This window comes from Pectinophora gossypiella, chromosome 17, assembly GCF_024362695.1.
Source record: "Pectinophora gossypiella chromosome 17, ilPecGoss1.1, whole genome shotgun sequence".
Lineage (NCBI taxonomy): Eukaryota > Metazoa > Arthropoda > Insecta > Lepidoptera > Gelechiidae > Pectinophora > Pectinophora gossypiella.
The window spans coordinates 4,718,196-4,743,012 of NC_065420.1; the positions used below are offsets into that span (position 1 = coordinate 4,718,196).

At 37.2% G+C, this 24,817-nt stretch overlaps 3 protein-coding genes across 5 annotated transcripts in view; 1 reads left to right on the forward strand and 2 right to left on the reverse strand.

Annotated features, from left to right (window-relative positions):
- Nucleotides 1-24,817, forward strand: part of LOC126374331 (probable beta-hexosaminidase fdl) — a 134,233-nt gene that overhangs the window by 85,637 nt on the left and 23,779 nt on the right. The gene's annotated exons all lie outside the window — the stretch shown is intronic.
- Nucleotides 1-24,817, reverse strand: part of LOC126374478 (uncharacterized) — a 42,405-nt gene that overhangs the window by 15,914 nt on the left and 1,674 nt on the right. The window contains exons 2-3 of the mRNA XM_050021142.1: nt 14,996-15,128; nt 663-683 (exon numbers count right to left, since the gene is read on the reverse strand). Coding sequence (XP_049877099.1) covers nt 663-683; nt 14,996-15,128 — 154 coding nt within the window. The remainder of the gene's footprint in view (nt 1-662; nt 684-14,995; nt 15,129-24,817) is intronic.
- Nucleotides 4,912-6,923, reverse strand: LOC126374413 (uncharacterized). 2 transcript variants are annotated; one of them, XR_007567433.1, is made up of 4 exons: nt 6,247-6,923; nt 5,964-6,165; nt 5,113-5,691; nt 4,912-5,008 (listed from the first exon to the last, which is right to left on the reverse strand). XR_007567433.1 is itself a non-coding variant. In XM_050021057.1 (3 exons), the coding sequence occupies exons 1-3, from the start codon at nt 6,427-6,429 to the stop codon at nt 5,171-5,173; spliced, it is 906 nt and encodes a 301-aa protein (XP_049877014.1). In that variant the 5' UTR covers nt 6,430-6,923; the 3' UTR covers nt 4,953-5,170. The 2 variants fall into 2 exon arrangements, 1 of the variants encoding a protein (XP_049877014.1); XM_050021057.1 differs by having other exon boundaries at nt 4,953-5,691.

The following is a 24,817-nucleotide window of genomic DNA, read 5'->3' on the forward strand; positions in this document are numbered from 1 at the left end:
ACTAGGACTATGTTAAAGCTATTAGGTATTTCTGTAATTGTTATTTATAGTCCTTTCAAGACTATAATTTATAATAAATGGCAAATGGAATTCTATAGTCTCTGCTTACCCCGGTGGGAAATAGGCGTTTCTACTCCAAGAGTAGTAAAGCTTTTGTAAAAAAGCAATGCCTCGTTAATGCAAGTAAATGTTCATTTTTCATAAAGAAACAAAAATCTTATTGCAATCTTCTATTACTAACAAAATATGGATAAATATCTGAAAATAAATATTTCATTCATTCATTGCATATTATTGTTATCTGAACACTTTACGATCGACCAATTATTACGTAGGTACATCAATTAATATCGTAATTTAATTGTTATTAGATGCCATTATTTTGGCATTGTTTGGATATCATAAAAAAAACGATTAAGTACTAATATGTCCAGTATGCCAGATCACGATTGGAACATTATCTTTTCTTTCAGCACAATACATTGTTTTAAGTTTACGCGGTTATTATCATAATTAAAGCACATAATAACGGGTTCTTACCGCGTTTAAAAAAAAATGCGTCATCCCGTGATCATGGCACTTGCAACAGTGTCGAAATATCGGGAGTCTCATATCCCCATTCTTCTTCTTCTATCGTGTGGGTTTTGAGGCGAATTACTAACCTCATCAACCCTGGTGTCAGGGTTACTATTGAGCCGCCAAAGGCCCCTGACATGACTCATTTATAACGACTACGTACCCCCATTTAAACGCGGTAAGAACCCGTTATTATATGCTTTAATTATTTCAGCACAATGTTCAAATAATTATATTTCTTATCTGTAATGTAAAGAGTCAACCATCAAAACAGTTTTAACTCAGACTATCAATACAAGTGACTCGTGGAAGAATTTAGTTGACAGCAAACGTTAAACGGGTTGCATATGAGCGAGGTACCTGTTTTATTCGGCCGGGTTATTTATTAAACCCGTATTGCGGTTTAATGGTATCAGTGGTTTACCTAAAACATATGTAAGTCTCATTTATCTGTTTATTCTAGGCTAGTACTAGATCTAAACTATTTGTATACCTTACTTTCTATGAATAAAGAAAAAAAAAGTGGTTTACCTAACTATGTAATACTTTAATGATATAAATAAAAAAGTCATTTTAAAATTAACAATTGTCAATAATCCGTTCCTTTTCTTTTCGGCGGATAAGAGAATGACAAGCATAACTTAAAATAAAATTAAGATGTGTCTGCAGGAATCGGGGCCAATGTTAGATTATGGTAGATAACCAAGCTGGTCATAAATCGTCAGACAACAAACCCTTAGTAGAGTATAAAAATTAAATAATGTATTAGTTATGAGTAAAAAACGAATTAATGTATACAACCTTGGTTCCATCACGTGACTCTACAAAATAACCTAATTCGCCCGGCGCGTGTTAGTGTTTGCCGACTCCTTCCCTGGCTTATGGCGCACGCATCGTATCCACACGCACATTCAGGAAAGGGTCAACTCAACATGCAATATAATACTATATATGAATGACGAGTTATATATTCACATAATGAATACATTAGAGAAACTGACATATTAATATACAAGACAGATATACCAAAACCATTTGGACTCGAAATTAGACATTTTGCACAGTCTTTTCTTTAACATATTTAATGTTAAAAATGCTATATTTTACAAAAAATATTAACAAACATAACCTAAAAAAACTGAACTTAGCAAAATGTTAGCAAAAATAATAATAATAAAAAACGAAAACACAAAAAGGACTAATTTATCTGCTTACCGTAAATATAATACATTACGGTACTTTATATCATTAATATAGCTTTCTGATTAGCACCTGAAAAATGTATGTTATTTTAAAACTTGCTCAACAGAACGACTCTTACCTTACCGAAATGACCTTCAAAGTTCATTCAAAGTGAAATAAAAAACATACAAACGATACACACAAGAAATATAGTGTATCCCTATATATAGTACAAAGATAGATTGGGGAAAATTGGGGTCTGAAGGAGGTTACGGACCTACGCGTTACAATGAACTATATTTAGCTACGTCGAAACTTAGTAGACGGTCTATTTATGAATGTTTGACTATACTATGTATATGTGGTCTAGGCTATTGAGTAGCCTGAAGACTCGGGATAGATACGGGCTGTGGGATACATATTTGACATTACTTCTAAATTATACTGTATAATATAACTGTATATAGTATAATGTATAATGTCTATTATGCGCACAATGCTGTAACATATAACAAGCTCACAATCGCAAATCGTGATGCTGTAATTACGACATTACTATTATAGGTCTAAAAAGGCCACATTGAAGCAACTCATCTAAAAAGCAATATTGCTATTTGGTTTTTGGAGATATTGTACACTTGTTTTTATATGCGCTAATGTCAAATTGCAATATTGCTTTTTAGATGACTTGAGCGCGATGGCAGGGCCAAGTGTGATTGCAAATTATTATCTATTATCTGGCTTGAGACCCTGCCCAACACTCTATGGACTAGGAAAGTTTGTTTGTTTATACAGTTATTAAAACTCCGTACTTCGACTGAATGAGGGACTTCCCCGGCTATGTTCCTCAAAAACAATATAGATGGCGGTGTAAAGATTTTTCTTCGTTCAATTCCATGAATACCTAACAGACATATGCGACTTTTATCTTTTATTTTTGGGTATCAATGATGAATTTAATTATTTATTTATTATTTATTTATTTTATTTATTTATTTGTACACAATAGAACACAGAAAGAAACACACAAAGAAATCAGACAGTACAGGTAAGCTTATCTCTAAAAAAGAGATTTCTTCCAGCTGACCTACTACGATAAGGATACATGCAGTGTATACAACACACGCGTACAAATCTTATGAAATTATTACACCCAGGCACAACACACCCTCCACCCATTATTATTCTGATCAAAATAAAATGAAGCAATTATGTAGCAACATAATTCTATACACAATTCGTTTTATATATCTATGCTTCTGCCGTGACACTGTATTCTTGATACATTGTTTTAAGTTTACGCGGTTATTATCATAATTAAAACACATAATAACGGGTTCTTACCGCGTATTCTTGATAATTATGTACCCGAGTAATGAGAAAATAGGTAATTATCAATTTAACACTGTCATCTGTATTTATATCTAAATATATAAAAGGAGATACTGACTGACATATCAACGCACAGCCTAAACGGCTAAACGTAGCCACTTGAAATTTGGAAGGGACGTAGCTTAGGTACCGTAGAGGTGCACTAAGGCCCGTATTTATAAACCGCTCTTATCTCTGAGATCTATCTTGAGTGAGCTCTTAAGATGACGTCCTTATTAATAAACGGAACTTAAGTGCGCGTTTAGGGTTACGATATCAACTGAGTGACGCCGTATTAATAAACGAAACTCGGCTCTCAAGAGTGCTCTCAAGATGTTACTTAAGATCGTGTTTGCTGAGTGCCGTCAAACCGTGACTTGAGTGCGGGTTTTGTGATCTCGCGATAATGGAATTAGAAAATATTTTACAAGAAATCAATTATTACGACGATTTGTTATGGCAAGATGCGTATCGTTTGCCAAAAGTTTATATCAGGGACGCCGAAAATCCCTTTGAAATGCGAGCGGATCGGTTCCAGAAAAGATACAGATTCTGCCAAGAATCTGTATTGTTTATAACATCGTTACTGAGAAGTGACTTAGAAAAACAGGACAACAGAGGTCTACCGATTGCACCGGAAATAGCAGTTTTATTAACTCTGAGATTTTATGCTACAGCGTCATTTCAGGTAAGCTAGAATTTATTCAATACTAATTATTCTACTTTTGTCTTTAAAAAGTGTAAGTGACAGCACAATGAACACCGAAATTACTATGTATCTGAACATCTTGAGGTCTGGATACAGTAGAGCAATGCACCATATCCTTCTGAACGAGTAAATGAAAGAAAGCCTGTGTCCAGGACAGGAATAAGTTAGTAATAGGAAGTAATTTAATTTTACATAAATGACTTACACAAACCTTGCCTTTTCAGATAGTCTGTGGAGACTTACTGCACATATCACAGCCTACCGCCTCAAATATTATTACGAAGGTTTCAAAGTTGCTAGCTCAATTGCATACACACTACATAAAGTTTCCCTGAGGAGCAGAGGCTAACAGAAACAGAGAATTGTTTAAAGAGATGGGTAGACATGGACAGTGGTCTGGACTTCCCGGGATCGATGGAGCTATTGACTGTACCCATGTTAAAATTGTATCAACACCAGGGTGCCAGCACCATGAAGTCTTTAGAAATAGGAAATCAGATTTTTCTATTAATGTCCAGGTTGTTGCAGGGCCCCGCAGGGAAATATTAGACATAGTAGCCAGATGGGCAGGCAGCATGCACGATTCTAGGATATTTCAAATGTCATCAGTTTACATAAAATACACGCAGGGTATTTTAAATGGAAGACTTGTCGGAGACAATGGGTATCCTACACTACCTTTTGTTCTCACACCTATAAGACCTGCCCCCGAAGATGCTCCCTCAGTACGGTACAATAGAGCTCAAATAAAAACCAGAAATGTTGTGGAAAGAACATTCGGCATTTGGAAGCGGAGGTTTCCCTGTTTATCTAGAGGCCTAGGTAACAAACTGTCAACTGTTTCTCATATAATTGTATCATGTGCGGTATTACACAACTTGTCATTAATTTTAAATGATGTCATGGTTTTTGATGAGAATCAGAATGATGAACAAGAAGAAACAGATAGTTTAATACCAAGCACTAGCACTGGATTTTTAATTAGAAATTCAATTGTTGAAAATTATTACCAATAATCTTTATGAGCAGTGCTTTGTGATTGAATAGTATTTGAAATTATTTAATAAAACATATTTTATATATTGACTTATATGCTTTTATTTAATAAATTAACAATATTCCATTTATTATATTATGCCACATCCCCTCTTCAGGCATCAGTTGCAGTATCTGAAACAAATTAGATGAAAAGTGTTATTAATTATACCAGGACTTAACAAAGCTATACTAGTTTTTAAAATAGTATGATGAGCAAGTAGATAATACTGATGTACCTGACGAACACTGCTGCTGCAGTTGAAGTTCTGCGAGGTCTGCTCTCGCCTTTGCTTCTCATATTCTTTCTCTTAACAATAAAACCTCCAACTCATGAATCTCATTAGCCCGTCTCTGTCTGTCTTTATATTCCTTATCCAGAATAGAACTTTTATGCCTTTGAAAAGTTTGGGTAGCTGTATTTGATGGGTTAATAAGAGGTGGAGTAGGAAAACGTGGAGGTGGGGTAGGAAGACGTGGTGGTGGAGTGGATGTAGGAAGAGGTGGTGGTGGAGTGGAAGCAGTAAGAGGTGGTGGTGGTGGAGTGGATGTAGGGAGAGGTGGTGGCGGAGTGGTTGTAGGGAGAGCTGGTGGTGGAGTGGTTGCAGTGAGAGACAGTAGTGGACCTACTCCAGGTGGAGGTGGTGTCAATGTTGTCCGGGTTGGGGCAAGGGCAAGTGGTGCTTGTGTAACAACAGCGCATGGGAATGGTGATGAAGAAAATGCACTGGTGGATGGTATTTGGGAAGAAGTTGAGGGAAGACAAGAGACGGGCTGCAAGTCCATATTTACTTCTTGGACGGCAAGGTCAGCGGTTACTGGAACAAAGTAATTTAAACAGAGAAATATAAAAAAGATCTAATTTACATATTTAAAAATGATAGAATTGATGATAGCTGTTTTTGGAGAATGTGTGGCTTACAACATACTGCCAGGTTTGAATCCCAGCTCTGGCTCTAGACCATTGGCCATAGGCTCACCCCTCAGACTTAAACATAGCTGGCAAGTAGTGATTTTGTATTTACTATATACTTCTGCCTACCCCTTCGGCGATATAGGCGTGATGCTATATTAGAAGAAAATTACTTACCTGGAATTGTATCAGAGTCAACAGCATCATCGATACCAACTATTAGAGCAGGGGCCACCTCAGACACATCTGGGTCTACAACTGCATCACTGGTTGCAGGCCCTCCTCCAGTAGCTAGCCGATGTTGACGTTCTTTTGTCAGTGCTTCCCTTTGCCGCTGCTTGAGGTTCATCCACAATCTCCTAAGTTGTTTATTTGTAACCTAAAATCAAGGATGCAATTATAAAAAACTAGCAAAAAGCGAGAGGAAATCGCGCACCAAAGGTTAAATAACTTTGTTTACCTGATTGGTAGCATGAGGGCTTGCGTTGTATTCTCTGGTTACAATATCCCAAGCTTCATTTTTTGCGCGTAATGAAGCGCCATCGGTATCCTTATTCTCTATCACCGAGGAGTATCTTTTCAATATATCCAAAAAAGTTTTCTTCTCGAGGGGAGTAAAAATATGCTTCTTAATTGTTGACATCGTTATGGACAGTAATTACTTTACGTTTATTATTGATAACTAAAGTCTAAACTATACAAAAACAAAACAAGTGGTTGCGAAGGACGCGTCTTTTTTTTTGAGAATGATGTTTGTTGCGTTTTGTTTTCACTACGCATTGCGTTTTGAAATCATAACAAATTATTTTTAAAACGTTAAATGACCGTTTTTATAATTAATTTAAATAACCTACGTTTGAATTATAATAATTTTAACATTTTAGTAAAGAATTGAACAATTTTTAATATGTTTGAAGCCCTAAACCGAAATATTTTTTTAAAGCAGGAACGAAACGTTGATTCGTTCGGTCTATAGTTCACTCAATTAGGACGTTTACTTGAGATCCTGAACTTGAGATCGATATCATGTGATACGCGCTCAATATTCGTCTATTAATTAACGTCGCACTTAAGACGCTGTTTACATCTTGAGAGTGACTCAGTTGATATCGCTCTTGAGAGCGGTATTGAGATCGGTTTATAAATACGGGCCTAAGAAAGGAATTGCCGAAATTCCCACGGGAACGGGAATGAGCGGGAAAAATTCTTCCACGCGGACGAAGTCGCGGGCAAAAGCTAGGTACTCATATTTAAGCTAATAAATTATCTTTATCTTTACCATAATGTGATCCAAATATCAGGCAACAATTACTTTTATATATGCTTCTACCGTGACACTGTATGATTGATAATTATGTACCCGAGTAATGAGAAAATAGGTAATTCTCACGTTAAATCTCAACAGCGCCATATATATTATTTTTAGGGAAAGTAGACTGGAAAGTTATTTATTGAACTCAAAACAAAGCACAAAATCATCGATTTATAAATAACTCTTCGCGGATCATTTTAAACGTCACATTAATTACAAACACCACTTTTAATGGTCACCATCGTAAAATAAATTGCAAATTGGCAAAATTTCCACCATAACTCAACAACTTTCGCGATAGCAGGGAAATTGATTGAATTGTCAAAACGTATTGACCACGAGTGAAATTGATACCACTGTGTGGCGTGTCCTGAAATATTAGAATTTATGTTTTGACAGGACACTGTTGTGTTCGTTTTACACTTTTTTGGCAAATTTTACAGTCAACAAGGATACAATTTCCAATATAAATTACGTATACACGAGGGAAACCACTTAACCGGCTTGCTTCTCAAATGTAGGACGCCGACTCAAACCCAAGTCTGTACTTGTTCAAGTCCTGTGACTTGCACCAAGAGTTATAAATTATCTTAAGTACATAAAAATGTACTATAAATGTACGGTAAAAATGTACATAAAAATGTACTTAAGATAATTATTATATTAAGGGAAAACCTGGGAAAACCGTAACACAGTTGGCTCGACCATTATAGACGGCGATACGGCTCACCACCTATCACGTTGGTCTAACAGAAAGCTCGGTTAGGCGTGGGTACTTCATCTTGCGATGAAGGTACTTCAGACTGGGGTAGTCTTGTAACTGATTACCTAACCTGAAGATTTGACAGATTCGGTCTTTTACATAAGCGCTGTCACTGTCGATTGTCATTATCGTTTGCAACTTGGCTAAGTCCCCTGGTATTAGTAATCTCTGACTACATCAAAAGGAATGTTGTATTAAAAGCAATGAGACACAGTATCAATGTTTGCTAGGAACTGTACAAATAGTTAAACCGGTTAACATTGACGAAAGCTGCAGCCGACAATAAATAAAATTCAGCGAAAACGGTCCAGTACGGTCACGAGCATTAATATGTAATTAATATGTACACTTTGGTATCATGTCACATTAACTTGAAAATGTCAAATATGTTAGTGCGACAGAGTCCTAAAGTGGGTACATTATATTGCTCATGACTGTACTGTAATTTGTACTGGTACGTTCAGAAATGCTTGTTACAAATATTAGCAAATAATGGTGCTAATTCCTGTAAATACCATCTAATTTTATTTTAAGTTATATCTGTCATTTTTTTATCCGCCGAAAAGGAAAGGGACGGGTAATCGACAAGCATAAAATTTATGGAACACACGTCAATTTTAAGTACAAATCTAAACCAACCGTCTAAAAATTTTACATCCGTCAATAACCCGACACAGTTAAGTAGACAGAACGTCAAACGGATTGCATACCAGCGACGTACCTTTTGATTCGCCCGGGTTATTCATTCATTTACTCATTCTTCCTAAAATTAAGAGCTGTGAATCATCCGTCCCTTTCCTTTTCGACGGATATGAAAATGACGGATATAACTTAAAATAAAATTAGGCGGTGTCTGCAGGAATCGGGGCCAATATCCATGTAAAACAAAAGGAAATGACTTAGTTTTCTTTTGTTTTGATATCATGTGGTTTCCAGGATTTGTGCCCGGTTAATGGCAATAGGCGCACCATATTACATGGGGCTTAAACAAGGAGTGACACAGGCATGTTATGACCGGTTATGTAAATAACACGTTATATTCCACATTATATCCGTAAGCTCCGTAATAAAATAAAATACATTAAAATAAATGTTGCTATATTTTAGTTTTGTTAGGCGACCGAATCCATTTTGTTCATGTGACTTATTGCAGTTTTTCCACGGATGGCTTGCCGGAATTCCCATAGCCGCAAATAGAAAAATATTGAAATAATATAACCAACCCATAACATCCCATACTGCGGGAATAGCCAATGTTTGCGATTCTAAGATTAAAAACAATTTCATTCTCAGCACATATTGGCAACATTTACCGGTAAATTATCGGTTTCCGTACCGGTACCGGTACCGGCCCGCGAATGTCAACAGGAACCGCAAACTCGATAGAACGCGGCCAATTCGTTCCGGTAATTCCGGACACTTCGAACGGCTTCTTTGCTTTATTTTGACACTTGACATAACTTACAGACAGACACAACCCACATCCATGCTCCCTAATAGGGTGGACAGAGACAAGTAATCATAAGAGAACTTACAGCCACTTTTGATACGTTGTCCTTCGATGGATATGATGATCTGTAAGTCCGTTACTTCACCTATAGACGGTTCACCTTTATAGCACACACAGTAAATACAAAATCATCATCATCGTCATCATCGCCAGCCCGTTAACGTCCCCACTGCTGGGGCACGGGCCTTCCCTATGGATGGATAGGGAGATCGGGCCTTAAACCACCACGCGGGCCCAGTGCGGATTGGTGATTATTAACGACTGCTAATGCAGCCGGGACCAACGGCTTCACATGCCTTCCTAAGCACGGAGGAGCTCGAGATGAAAATATTTTTTTTGTGGTCACCCATCCTATGACCGGCCTTTGCGAGAGTTGCTTAACTTCAACAATCGCAGACCGAGCGCGTTTACCGCTGCGCCACCGAGCTCCTCGACTAGAAAGAGTACAAGAGGCGGCGACGCACTTACGTGGTAAGGCAGCAGCCGGTAAGAATAAGATTTTAGTATGATGTGTCCAGTGTGACGGACGACGCTCAGTGGGTAGGCCCGCTACAAGGTGGACCGACGATCTGGTGAAGGTCGCGGGAAGCCGCTGGATGCGGGCAGCGCAGGACCGATCGTCGTGGAGATCCTTGGGGGAGGCCTATGCCCAGCAGTGGGCGTCGTACGGCTGATGATGATGTGTCCAGTGTGTGCTATCAGTAAGGACAAAGCTGGTAATCTGTCTCCATATTATTATGGTTGATAATAGGGACGTTATGGATATATTTCGGATACAGATTGGATACAGATTTAAGAATGATTATTATAGCGGATACGGATAATACATTATTTCGGATTATCCGTTAGTTTCGGATAATTTCGGTTACAGATATTATTTTTTAAGGAATTTCCAAAGTAAAATACAAATAGGTATTAAAGTGGTTTTATTTATAACGACAAGTTATATAATGTTACGACGACAAAAGAAGAAAATAACAAACAATGCGCGCGGCTTGTGTGTCGGCACTGGCAGTGGCCAGCTAATCAAAACAACTTGTATGTAGACCTCAATTAGGCTCCACCCCTATCCGGTATTATCCGAAACTTTTATTTCGGTTACGGTTACGGATGATTTTTTTATATCGGATATCCGATAGTTTTGGTTACAGTTACGGAGCTCCCTAACATCCCTGGTTGATAATGCGGCTGGTGGTTTCTGACGTGTAGTTCTGTAGCGCTAGTTATGTTTCTTCATAAAGCATTATTACACAGCCTAAGGACCAAACCGCGCATGGGAATTCGAAGAAAACCAGTAACAACGTGTAACGTTAAAGTGACAATAGGCAACAAGGCAACGTATTGTTGATATAGCTGTGTGACGCGGCGTGGGAGGCGCTAAGCGTGTTACCGTTTAGCTGGCGTCCGGCGCGGGATTGTTGTTCCGGTTCCGGATCCGGTTTCCCCTCCCACTCGAGCTTCGTTCCAGGCTTCTTCAGCCGTAATAAAGTTTCGTTATTATTGTCATTTCACTTCATGGTGTGGCTTGTAAACAATTGTAATCGACGTCTATGGTCAAGAAGAAATTTCGGTGAGGTGCGGGTATATAATCGTGATGTATGACGAATATCGGTGTGTAAGCATTGCAGTTATTTATTCGGGAAATTAGCCTAATTAAGCGACTGGGAAATCCAGTTTGATTATCCTTATCTTTTCAGTTTTAATTTCCGATGCGTCAAATGTAAATGCTTATCAATTAAAACACTTCGCTTTAAACAAGTACCACATTCGATAGCATTTCATTTATATTACATTTATGTCTTCCAGATATGATAGTTAGCTATACGGGTGATAGGTTTAACTTACACATACACAAACTCACGCCTTTTTCCCACCGGGGTAAGCAGAGACTATGTAATTCCATTTGCTTCGATCCTGACACGCTTCTCTTGCTTCCTCCACATACATCAATCGTTTAATACACGCACGCCGGTTCAGACTAGATCTTACTGAACCTCTTCTAAGGACATCTCTAATTTGGTCAATGTACGTCCTTCTAGGTCTTCCTCTGCCAGCCCTATCTACATTCCCTTCTCAACCTTAGTCACACTCTATGAGAATTCCGTCGTAAATTATATAACATAAGGTCATGACAATATCCCAATTGGGGTAGTTAGAGGTACAATCGCAAGAAGAACTAAGTACTTACTACCTTTATGTTTTCGAACTAAATATTAATGTGTGTATATTTTAATGTTGTAAATGTATATGTGTGTCGTGGGTTTTACCTAAATAAACTTTTTTATTATTATTGTTATTAGAACTCACATCTCGCCGAGCATCGTGATAGGTGGTGAATAATGTAAGGCCAGGCGCGTACTACGAGTTTTTCGCCGCGCGGCAGTAAAAAGCAGCGGCATAATATCGAACTGTAATACTGTACCAAACAGTTTTAAATCGTATTGCGCGCACTTGACGGCAGAGTCACCGCAGCGGCGCAGTATTACAGTGCGACATTATGCCGCTGCTCTTTTATGCCGCGCGGCGAAAAACTCGAAGTGTGCGCCTGGCCTAAAGATAAAGAGATTGCGTAGATCACCACACAAACAACGCGTGTGCGTCACCAATTGATTAGGTTACATTCATAGTCGATGCAAGTTATTTATAGTGCGGAACAGAAGGCTGTTTATTATTAGAAGATAATAACGCATCCATGCGGGCTCAGTAATTGTATCAGAATAGAGCGACATTGCAGCCTAAATGGATTGCGGTGAACGGGTGCAGGGAGTACGAAGATAGCGTGGTGGAATTGGGCCTCATTTATAGACACATAAGGCTTTCAAACCTGTGGTTTATTTTTAAATTACTCGCCTTCAACTGGCGACCAAAAATACAGGGTGTTAGTGACATCGTAACGAACACTTTGAGGGATGATTCAGATCATGATTCTGAGTTGATATCAAGTGGAATTTTCCGTCGCAAACGTATGGAACTGAAAATAATTAAATAAGACTCTACAATTTTCATGATTTTTCGGACAGAAAATTCCACTTCATATCAACTCATAATCATGGTCTGAATCATCCCTTTAGTATTTGTTACGGTGTCACTAACACCCATACGTTATCGTATGTACTTTTACGGGGTGGAGTGAAATCATAACGAATACTGAGAGGGATGATTCAGCTTATTTTTCTGAGTTAATATCAAGTGGATTTTTCCATCGCAAAAGTATAGAATTGAAAATAATTTAAAAAAAATACAAAATATTTCATTTGATATTAACTCCGAATCAAGAGAGAAGTTGTTAAGTCTCATGTTATAGGGGTGAGCATATTGATATTAACCGGGCACAAACCCTGGAAACGACGTGATATCAATTATCTACGATCCAAACATGTTTTCAAACCAGCTATAATGAAGAAATAAATATTTCAATGTAACTCTACCATCCCTATACCAAACCTAAACCTAATCTAAACGCTATTCATTATAATTACCAAAACGGTGTGCTCACGTGCCCTCACTGTGCGCGGGAGTTCACTGTAAAGATAGGCTACATAAGCCATCTTCGGGCGCATCAGCGTCGTGCCGACTAGGAGTCGAAGTGGTCGCCATGGCCGAAATCGGTCGGAGATCATAAGGTCTAAGATACTTTATTTCTCAAAAGAATACATTTGATTCGCTTACTGAGAAACAATCAATTTCATAGGTAGGTAGTTAAATAACATTCCGTGATTTACTATACTAATTACAAATTAAAAGAATCCTGCTTATTAGTTACACATCTCAATTTGGATACATTATTACTTAAGTATACTTCATCCTGAGCAGACATGGAACATATTACGTTGATTCAAATATAAGTAGGTCATCATTATCATCACCATCCCTATAGCGGTTACAATCGTGAGCGTTAGTTTACTATATTCCTAAACAAGGGAACAATACTGTCCAGCCACAGTTCGTGTTCTAAACGGCATTGCACAACCGAGTCATTAGACTATACATCGAGCTGTCAGTGTGCATTGTTGCTTCAATCTCGCATACACAGCCGGCATTCGATTGCAAATACATTGATACTATCACAAAGCGTTGCTGTTCGCCTAGCATTCCTTGTGAATTGGCTCCGTACATGCATGGCCTTTGCTTACATTTACTTATTATATGTATATCTATATGTGTAGTATGTTTTTGTATCCGTGATAGTCCTGCGGGCTTAGCACCGTAAGCGCGCGACTCTTTCCCGCCTCGACATACGTCACCCGTCACTCTTTCACAGTACTGCACAGAAAGAGACAGATGATCTCTGTTGCGGTGAGAAAGAGTCACGTGCTTATGGTGCTAAGCCCGCTGTTCGACGAACACGTGACTTACATCGCTGTGTCACATATACAAGCCCACCTTAGTGCTCCAACTTCCGAGGTGGCTGTGGCTTTTTACAACCTAGTAATAAAATATTTTCAGGGACCCCTTTTAGAGTGAGTATATTATAATTACTTAGTAATAAGGTCTAGTTGTATTTGCTATTTTAATAATTTTAGTTACTACATAGATAAAAACCCCTAAAATAAATAAAGATAAAAAAAAAAAAATCGCTGTGTCACGGGTTCAAATCCTACCTCGGGCTCTAAATCACCGAATTCAACGTCATGTTTGGATTATAGATAAATTTATATAACTTGGTTTCCAAGATTTTTGTGCCCGATTAATGGCATTATGCAAATTGCGTGGGACTTGGGTGTATATACTATACATCTCTGCCTACGCCTTCGAGGATGCTGGCGTGATGTTATGTTACTTTCTAAGCTTAAATGCGGTTGGGACTGAATTAAAAACATAGAATGTAGGATAAAAAAGGTTCGTATCAAAAGCGGAAAGTATTCTTCTCATTTCTTGTCGCTCTGCCAACCCCATTAGAGATTACAAGCGTGATATGTATGCAAGAATCTTGAAAGGCAGTAATAAGCCTCTAAAGATTAACTGAACACAATTACCCATTTCAATGTTATTTCTTCAAATTGATTAGTGTATAAATATTAGTATCATTTCTGTGACTAAAACAGTGATAAAATCTAGTGTAATTCTGAAAATGTTCTCCAATTAAACTCAACAGTACTTAAGAGAACTTTTGAAACACAACTCGTGGCTACCATTGAATGTTCTTCCACAATAACTTACCATCCAGACAGTATTATTTCAATTTAAACGTGCACGAAATCGTCCCTCAAGTACTGACTAAATGAACAAAATGAGTAAGTACAGCTGTTCATTAAAATTGCCAAAATATAATCCTAAAAATACCTTTTTAAAAAATCAAAAAGAACTTGAAAACGTAATAAGTTATCATAAAATATGACTTTTGCAAGGCTTGAGTAGAAAGTTGCTACACGGGCAGCTACGCTTGTAACGGTGCAAGCGTAGCACACGCTACGTCGTTATTTTTTGCTACGCCAAACAAATTCAATGTAACTTTGTTACTAATATTTTTCTTTTTAGTATAATATACTCATAATTCATTATATAACCTACAAATTTTAGCAGTTTTTTGTTTTTGTTTTATGCAGGTTTTAAATTGCTTAAAAATAACAATTAGTCCCTTTCCTTTTTGTATAATAAATAAAGCAAAAGTTTGAACTAGGTATACTGGCCTGGTTCAGCCGCGCGTCGCCGCTGACGGTATAAACTCCTGCGCACTCCTCCTCGGGCTTATCACCCGCGGGCGATCTCTTCCAGCACGCGGCGCACACGGCAACCAATACACCGCATAGTGTCGCACTGTGGAATAAAAATGAAAAATTAGAAACAAATTATGCCACATAATAAGTGACAATGTTAGTATATTATATGGATCTCTTTTTGTACCATATGTGATCCAGGGGCCTTGGTCAAGTTGCAAATGATTAAATTATGACATTTGACAGTGACAGTGATAAAAATAGATGGGGGATCAGAGGGAAACTCAGGTTATGTCAGTTCATTTTGATCATTGACAGTGCAAAATGGCTAAGACTACTGATCACCGAAAGTAAGGTCTTCGTTTAAGAATTTGTGTCCGTTATGTACCTTAACTTTTACATAAAACTCCGTAATACCCCGGCACCTATAAATATTTTAAGCCAACACGTTATCGGGCCATGACGTCATCTCGTGATTTCGATAACCTGATAAAGGTGAAGACCTCGTAATTTATCCCCGCATGTTAGCAGATTATACCTACGTCATAGAATAAGGAATAATACTACGTATACAACGGCACATCTCCGCTCCCCACCAGCGGCTGAGCTAGGTTTACCTCACCCCTCGGTGTTACTTTAGTCTTCAATCGTGTGGGCGTCAGACGTCACACACACAGATAACGTCAATTTGTGGTGTGTGTGTAAAACAGGGTGTTTTGTATGAAGTGTCCGGTGTGTGCGTACGTGTATAGATTTTAGAACCATTCCGCACTAACGTATCTGATAAATTGTAACAAAGTCTCTCTAAATGTCAAACATGTTAAATTGATAGGGTTCTAGATAAACATAGTAATGCGCATCGGACATGGTTTGGGGCATACTCCACCACATTGCTCCTCTTGGGGTTGGTGGAGATTTTTTTAATATGTAAATATAATTGACAAAAGTCAGAGTGTACCTACATTGTCGACTATATATTATAATTAGTCGACATTTTCAATCGTGACATTAATTGGACTGTGTCGAATTAAATGAGCAGTTTTAATTATTACCGTCGTCGCTCAAAGTAACTATTATGTATCTCGTTTTTCATCCACGCCATATTATCATAGAACTACTTGTGGGGTAGACAGCACCTGCAACTTGTGGCAATAGATAACGGGGTTGCAGCCACTTTTGGTAAATAATAAATGTGGGACGTCTGAAAGTGTAGAAAAAGAGCAAGATAACATACGATGAACGAGTAAGAGAGAGACAGGTACATGAGACAGAGATGCAAGATTCGTGTGAGAAAGAGAAAATATATGAGCAAAGATGTATTCGGTTGAACAAAGTGGAGCGAGAGGTATGAGAAGGAAAAAGACAGGAGACGAATGGAGAACGACGTGGTGCGCGTCGCTGAAGGCTTTTTTCATTTTCTCTAATAGGCTAGTTTTCACTAGTCAAATCAGTTACTTTTTACTAAAAGTGAAAACGCGAAATTACTATGGAATTTGTATGAAAAAGCAACCTGTGACGTCAGAAAAAATCGTGATAAAATGTCGGACTTATTATTGTTTTTGTTGATTAAAATTCGTAAATAAGTTAAATAGAAAAAACAAAATGTTTTTCGTTAGTTTTAGACCTGTCTTTATTTAGTAATTAGAATTTCATCATTTATGTTGAAACTAGTACACGACCCATTTCAAATATTATATTCTGTGCTGTTAAAACATTTAAGATAATATAGTGGGCTACACATACATACAAAGCTACTGCAGCTTCTCACGCCCTTTATAGCCGAGGAAAAGAAGCTTTACCTACTTATTGCTTAGATAATAGCCTTAAATTTAATTTAATATATACTCGTATTGCTACATTGAGGAGCTCGGTGGCGCAGCGGTAAACGCGCTCGGTCTGCGATTGTTGAAGTTACGCAACTTTCGCAAAAGCCATAAGATGGGTGACCACAAAAAAAAAAGTTTTCAACTCGAGCTCCTCCGTGCTTCGGAAGGCACATTAAGCCTTTGGTCCCGGCTGCATTAGCAGTCGTTAATAACCATCAATCCGCACTGGGCCCACGTGATGGTTTAAGACCCGATCTCCCTACTCATATCCATCCATAGGGAAGGCCCGTGCCCCTGCAGTGGGGACGCTAATGGGCTGATGATGATGATGAATACTATTTACTGTTTGTGTCTAACGTATTCCCATAAGTTAAAGTAGGTAGCTAGCTAATCCTTATAAGAAAAATATTTTTTACAACATTCAGTAATAACGGTATAGGCCCTTCCATTTTATCCGTCCAGATAATGCCAATGAGATTACATCGATATTGACAGTAACCTAATTAAAATCCGTCTGTCTCAGATAGGACTTGAAATACCTGCGGGCTTAGCACCGTAAGCGCGCGACTCTTTCTCGTCTCGACATACGTCACCCGTCACTCTCTCACAGTACTGCACAGAAAGAGACAGGTGATCTCTGTAGCGGCGAGAAAGAGTCGCGTGCTTACGGTACTAAGCCTGCTATTACTAGGGAGTAGGGGTCATTTCGTCTTTGATCTTACTAACTGACCTGTCTGTTTGTTTTGCTAAAGTGATTGGTCTTATTTTCAATTTCAAAAGGCGCAAATCAGTATCGCCATTGCTGATACACCAGTTTGTAAGATCAGCGACGATTTATCTAGTATAACTAGGTAGTAGTAACGACCACCGTGGTCCAGTGGTTGAGCGTTGGGCTCACGATCCGGAGATCCCAGGTCCGAGTATCACAAAAATCACATTGTGAGCCTTGGTTAAAACATTACAGGTGATCACCCGATTGTCCGAAAGTAAGATGACCCAAGCGTCAGAAGGCACGTTAAGTCGTTGGTCCCGGTTACTACTTACTGATGTAAGTACGTAGTTGCACATAGGCCTTTGGCGGCTCAATAATATACCTGGTTGTTTGATGAGATTGGTAATCCAACTCACAACCCACACGTTAGAAGAAGTTAGTAGAGTAGGGTCACGAAGTATAAGACGAATTGTATTATTCTATTGTAGTTCATCATCACTAATTTAAGAGCCACGCTCTTGTCGGTGTAGCATCTTTCATGCCACTTTTTAGGGAAAAATAGAGCAGTGGTTTCCCTCTTGTATTTTTAAGGGTATCATTTAAGCTATCACCAATTTAATTAGTTTTGTGTTTCTTAAATAATAGGGTTTGTCCTCAAAATAGTAGATCTGTCACCAAAATGTAGTCACCAAACAATGCAAAATCAGTTCCACAATAAATCACCTAAAATCCTGAGATATAAGGTCTAGTACCAAATAAATGTTTTTGTATGTATTATAATAGGTGTGTCCTAATAAGTACTTAAACAAACTAATTTAAAGAGATTACCGATAAATCATATTATGTTACTAGAAAATTGCATTAAGTTCAAATAAAAAATTAGGGTTGTCATCATCGTTTCAACCAAAACATTCTGCTACTTAACTAGACTCCCAAGGTTCTAAATTTCCACTGGTAGTATAAATTATATTTAGCAGAGTAGTAAATAAAACAATTAAAGTCAATATAATCAATATTTATTGTTTAAAATAATTACCATTACCACTGAACAATCAGCGCTGGTTTAAAATAGCTGGCTTATGGCACGCCGCCCGCGTCGCGCATCGTGTGATCGAACCTAGTTACCTACTACTACTACCCATCGTTGAGGCCGGATTGGTCAATTTTTAAAGCGCGCCAATTTGTCTCCGCCCCTTTGATCATTTTTTCATTAAAATTATAAATTGATGTATTAAATTGGTAACGAATACTATTAATTTAATATCTGAACGAAATAAAATTTTACTACTGTATTGGTGACAAAATATCAAATAAAAAGGAGTCGCAGTCAGGGATCGATAATCGATTTATTTGGTGACAGATCTACCATTCTGAGCACAGAGTTATTATTTAAGTAACAAAACTGTTATTATAAGAACGTAGTTTATATTCATGTAATGCAATATAATTTTATTGGTTATCGATCTCTTATTTTACACATATATTAACATTAATTTGATAATTCATACCTGGGAACAATTTTTGTTTATCTGAGAACGAAAATATTTCGTGGCGATAGATCTATTTATTAGGTGATACATCTTGATGACAAATATAAATTTTGGTGATAGAAAATATAGTCCCCTATTTTTAATATGTTTTAAGTGCAATAGAGAGTTTTTGTCTTGTATTGTATTGTAATTGTTGGAAAGGTTGACAGAAATCATTTTTATAACAATACCTACTTATTACATTGTGTTGGAGTGTTATATGATACGAGTATTATTGACAAAAATACTATATCTACTTTTATGACAGTAACGATAGTTTATTGTCCAACATCATATAAAGTCATGGCAACGCATTTTATCCGTTCCTACTTCAAGAAGCTCGTACATGTGGGATGTAGAAGCAAAAGGGATATTTTATTAACTTCACTCATTTTATTTTCTCCTTTTTTTACAATAAAAAAACAAATGCACCTTTACACTATGATCCGAATAATCAAAGACAACCTTTTTTTAAAAAAAAACACAAAAAACTTCCAAAATAATAAATAACCTAGTCCCTATTCATTATCCTTCCGTAGTATTCTTTCTTACTTTGTTATCAATCTTAGAACTAATCTCAGCTTCGAAACTGCCGTCAAGATCATGTCATAATGTGACAATTCTTAAATAAAAACAGAGACTTCAGCATAATCTTAAGAGCATTCTCAGCTAAGATTCGTTGATTAATAACACCCTTACGTTCCATTCTGCTCACTTTCCTACATAAAGTACTTTTTAATTTATTTTGTTTTGAATCGATATTAAATCAAATTGTAGCATTTTAAAGCTCAGTGAAGTGTGGGTACTTAGTTCATCTTGCGATGAATGTACCCCGCACTTTTCATCTTTTCAACGAACCACACAAAAATCTCGTTTTTTTTTTCATTACCCTCGGTTCGGTCACTACGTTTCCGAACGCTTTAAAAGCGAATGGGCAATTCAAACATTTATAGTAATAATAGAAAAAATCATCTTTACGAAAAACAATATTCACTTTTTAAATCGTAATGATTTAATTTTAAACTTTTTTACAAGAGATTGTAAAACATTGCTAATCAGTACACATTTCCCACTCAACTTGCTGAGCCAATCAAGTTAATCATAATGAGTTCCATGATCCGCCACGTTAAATGAAATTTTTCCCCGGTCGATTAATCCCCATGATTACAAGCACTGAGGGTGCGGTCACACTGACGCGGTGACAACAACGGAGCGGAGCGGAGAACAAAGCGACATTTTTTCCTCATTCTTAGAAACGGAAAAGAGTGAAATTACAAACGAAATACTTTAACTTGATTCACGTTACACCGTTGGTCCCGGTTACTACTTACTGATGTAAGTAAGTAGTCGATACATGAGCCATGTCAGGGACCTTTGGCGGCTCAATAGTAACCCTGACACCAGGGTTGATGAGGCTGGTACTCCGCCTCACAACCCACACGATAGAAGAAGAAGAACTTGACTCAAATTAACTTGACTTGAGTGAAAATATAATTTATTTATTTATTTTTATTTATTTATTATTATTAAGCCTTAAGTAACACTAGTATAAATGGAATGTCCTGCAAAATTGCATTAGCGATTTGACTGCAGGATCATGTTTATACAACTCTGTAATAATACTTCGCTTCTAACTAGAAAGCTTTTAATAATCTCTTTTTTTGTTGTATTGTTGATACCGAATTTTATACTAGTAAGGGATTTTAGAGATTTTTATAAGCAATTTATTCCGAGTCAGATTTTTTTTCGATTTAAATTTTCTCTTTATGTTTCCCTAAGCACGGGTAACTGCTTAAAAACAAATATCATTAAAGCTATTTATTTTAGTGTCTTTCTAAGTATAATAATAATAATAATGCAAAAAATATATAAAGGGTTCGACCCTACCCACGTCTTCCAAAGGTCCGGGTCTCTGCAGTCCCGAAATATGGAAAGAAAACAAAACTAATAATGCAAATAATAACACACAAATAACTCACACAAACATAACACACAAATAATCATCACCACTAATTTAAGAGCCACGCTCGTGTCAGTGTAGCATCCTCCATGCTACTTATAGGGAAAAATGGATCAGTGGTTTCCCTCTTGCCTTCTGCCCCGCAATACTAATATAACATTACAAACAAAACACTTTATTGCACAGAAGGAACATAAGGTAAGGAAGTATACTTTGTAATAGAATAAAAACGAATCTAATATTCAAACAGTACTATGGTTGAACACGCATCTCCTCTCCGCTCCGCTGTTCGCGTCAGTGGGGACGCACCTTGATAGCGGCTCGTGCATTAATTAACACCCTATCTACCCACATAACACCACTGCAGTGTGTATCACCTTATCTCAAGCATTTAGTGTGACAACCTGTGATATCGGCTATGATTCAATTATGCCAGTATAGATTAGATATTTTATAATGACACACTATAATCTAACTAATATACAGGTGTAATTTTAATAATTCAAGCAGAAATACTTTTTTACTTTAGAGTGTGCATTGTAATGACACCAAGTACAACGTATACTTCAATTAAAACAAATCAAGATTAAAATATTTTTAAATCTATCCAATAACTTCCATACTTTGTTTTTAAGCCGGCAAGCTGGACAGGTTTAAAGCTAGATAAACATTTTGAGCAAAATCCTAATTTCATATCGTTTACAAAACGCGGAAGTTGAATCTCGGGTGAAACTATTTTGTTCATACTAACATAAGCTCATGGCTATTTCTCTTATTTACTTCGAGTTGCTTATTATTAGGTATTTTGTGTGTTCTATTTACGTATATTATTTGTTTTTCTTTATATATATATATATATATATATATATATATATATATATATATATATATATATATATATATATATATATATATATATATGTATGTTGGCCCCGATTCCTGCAGACATCTCTTAATTTTACTTTAAGTTATACCTGTCATTTTCTTATCCGCCGAAAAGGAAAGGGACGGATGATTGACAGCTCTTAATTTTAGGAAGAATGAGTAAATAAATGAATAACCCGGGCGAATTTTTAGACGGTTGTTTTAGATTTGTGCTTAAAATTGACGTGTGTTCCATAAATTTTATGCTTGTCGATTACCCGTCCCTTTCCTTTTCGGCGGATAAGAAAATGACAGATATAACTTAAAATAAAATTAGATGGTATTTACAGGAATTAGCACCGTTATGTATTTATTTATTATTGTGCATGTATTTATTGGTAAGTTGTTCTTATAGTTTGCACCCGTAAACTTTTTTACGTAAATATTTCCTCGCGTTATAGTTGTCTGGATAAAATCGCTTTAAGATATAAGGTCGCCATTTCCCATTTGTACTTAGTTAAGAGTCTTTTGTAGACTATATTTCCTTTTATTTTGGTGCATAAAAGTATATTTGTATTATATTGTACGACCCTAACACACCAATCTTATCAGATTTCATGCACGCTAGCCGGGTCGCTGTTTTGTTCACTTTTTGTAGCATTTGTTGTACCAACGCTATGGTCCAAAAAAATATTAATACGCCATAAACGCATAACTCTCTTGTAAGTTCATATACATAATATATTCTCTACACTCCAAAATGTTTATTGATGGCGATACATTAAAAAAAGACAAATAAATCAAAGTGCATATCTATACAGACGTTATGTGGATCCGTGAAAGTTACGAAACTCCAGATATTGTATCGAAGTTCCACCTTAGGGACCTCACAAATTGATATCACACGTCATGTTAGCCTCCTCTCAGACAGACGAAGCAAGGCGACTTACATGAGCGGCTTATATATCTATATATTTTTATCTGTTTTCAAGTCAACTATTTTAAGATACGTTTCCTTTCTTGCAACACTTGGTATTGGCGTCTGATGTTTATATAATGCATTGTAAGCCGTTAGCTTCCTATCGAACCAGCCTTTGCAGCACGGAAACTACTTGCCAATGGCCTCTGCAAGGTCTACATGACAACGAATTATATCGAGTTCTTCGACCAATAAACGCAGCGAATGCTATTTATGTAGATAGACGTCGAACGCTTATTGGTCGAAACCCTCAACATAATTCGACCCGCGCGCGGCGCGGTTATCATGCAGATCCTTCAGAGGCTTCAGCCAAGTTGCGAACGATTATGTACAGTCATGAGCAATATTATGTACCCACTTTAGAACCCTGTCGTACTATCTTATTTGACATTTAATGAGACTTACGGTTTTATTTGTCAAAAAAGTTAATGTGACATGGTTAATGTGTATACATATTAGTACTCGTGACCGTATGACAATCGATACTGCATATACGTACATAAGCTCACGACTATATTCCAATTGGGCTAGCCAGAGGTACATCCATAGCAATACGAACTAAGTACCAACACCTCACCGAGCTTATTGTTAGACCAACGTGATAGTTGGTGTGCCGTATCGCCGTGTATAAAGGTCGAGCCAATTATGTTAGTGAAAACTGCACACTGACCACCTTACAAATAAAAAATAAACCAGGGATGAACGTGGGTTTAAGCATTTGACAGCCAAGCAAAATTGAATCCAATTATCATACAATTCGACTGAATTTTGCTTGGCTGTCAAATACTTAAACCTACATTCATCCCTGGTTTTTTTTTGTTAGGTGGTAACAGTGCAACTGATAAAAATATGAATGGGATTGACATGTTACATTATGTCAGGGCCCCAGAACTCCGCCTAAAATTAGTCTAATAGCACTTTCAACAGAACGCCTACAGATGCTGTCTCGATTCTAAGTGTCATAAATGAAAGGTCAATGAACCGCGGGCTGTGACCCTGAAAGTGTTAAGTTAGATAGGACCTTAAATATATAATCCTTATTCCTCCCTTTACACATACTTAAGCAGCATGGAATAAGTTCTCCTAACTCAAATGAACGCAGCTCAAATTGCTGTAACATGAATATTCTCGAGATATAGAACGGTAATAAAATATTAGTACATTTCCATACTTAGCACCTAACTCCAACAAGTTAAGGTAACAATTTGAGAAAGTAAATTACACAGCAACGCTAGCCGCAGGATAGGTATGTGACGGCGTCTAACTTCACGGATGTCTGTAATTGTTCTGATAACTTCCTCACTCGATTACGTATTTGATTTGGGAGTATGATGGTGTTACGTCCTCTTCTATCGCGTGAATTGTGAACTGAATTACCAACCTCATCAACCCTGGTGTCAGGGTTATTATTGAGCCCCCAAAGGCTACTTATTTACATCAGTAATTAGTAACCGGGACCAACGGCTTAACGTGCCTTCCGAAGCACGGATTATTTTACTTTTCGGACAATCAGGTGATCAACCAGTAATGTCCTAACCCAACTAAGGACCACAAAGTGATTTTTGTGATATGTCCCGTTTGTGGATTCGAACCCGGGACCTCCGGATCGTGAGCCTAACGCTCAACCACTGGACCACGGAGGCCGTTACGATGTTGTTATTGGTAGAGATAATTAAGTTTCCGAAGGACTTTAAAATTTGTTTCGACTAGGTGATGTCTGTTAGTTATCAAACATTTCAAATGAGCATTCTTTCAAGCGTGTTTTTAGTATGTGAGTTTGAATTTACTGATAAGCGAATAAAGAATTCATGGTTAATTCCAATATAATTACTGTTCATAACTAATCAACAAATGCCATAGCGTTAAAAAAAAAACAAATCTTTCCGCTTTCTCTTTGGTAATATGAATTGCTGAGTTTC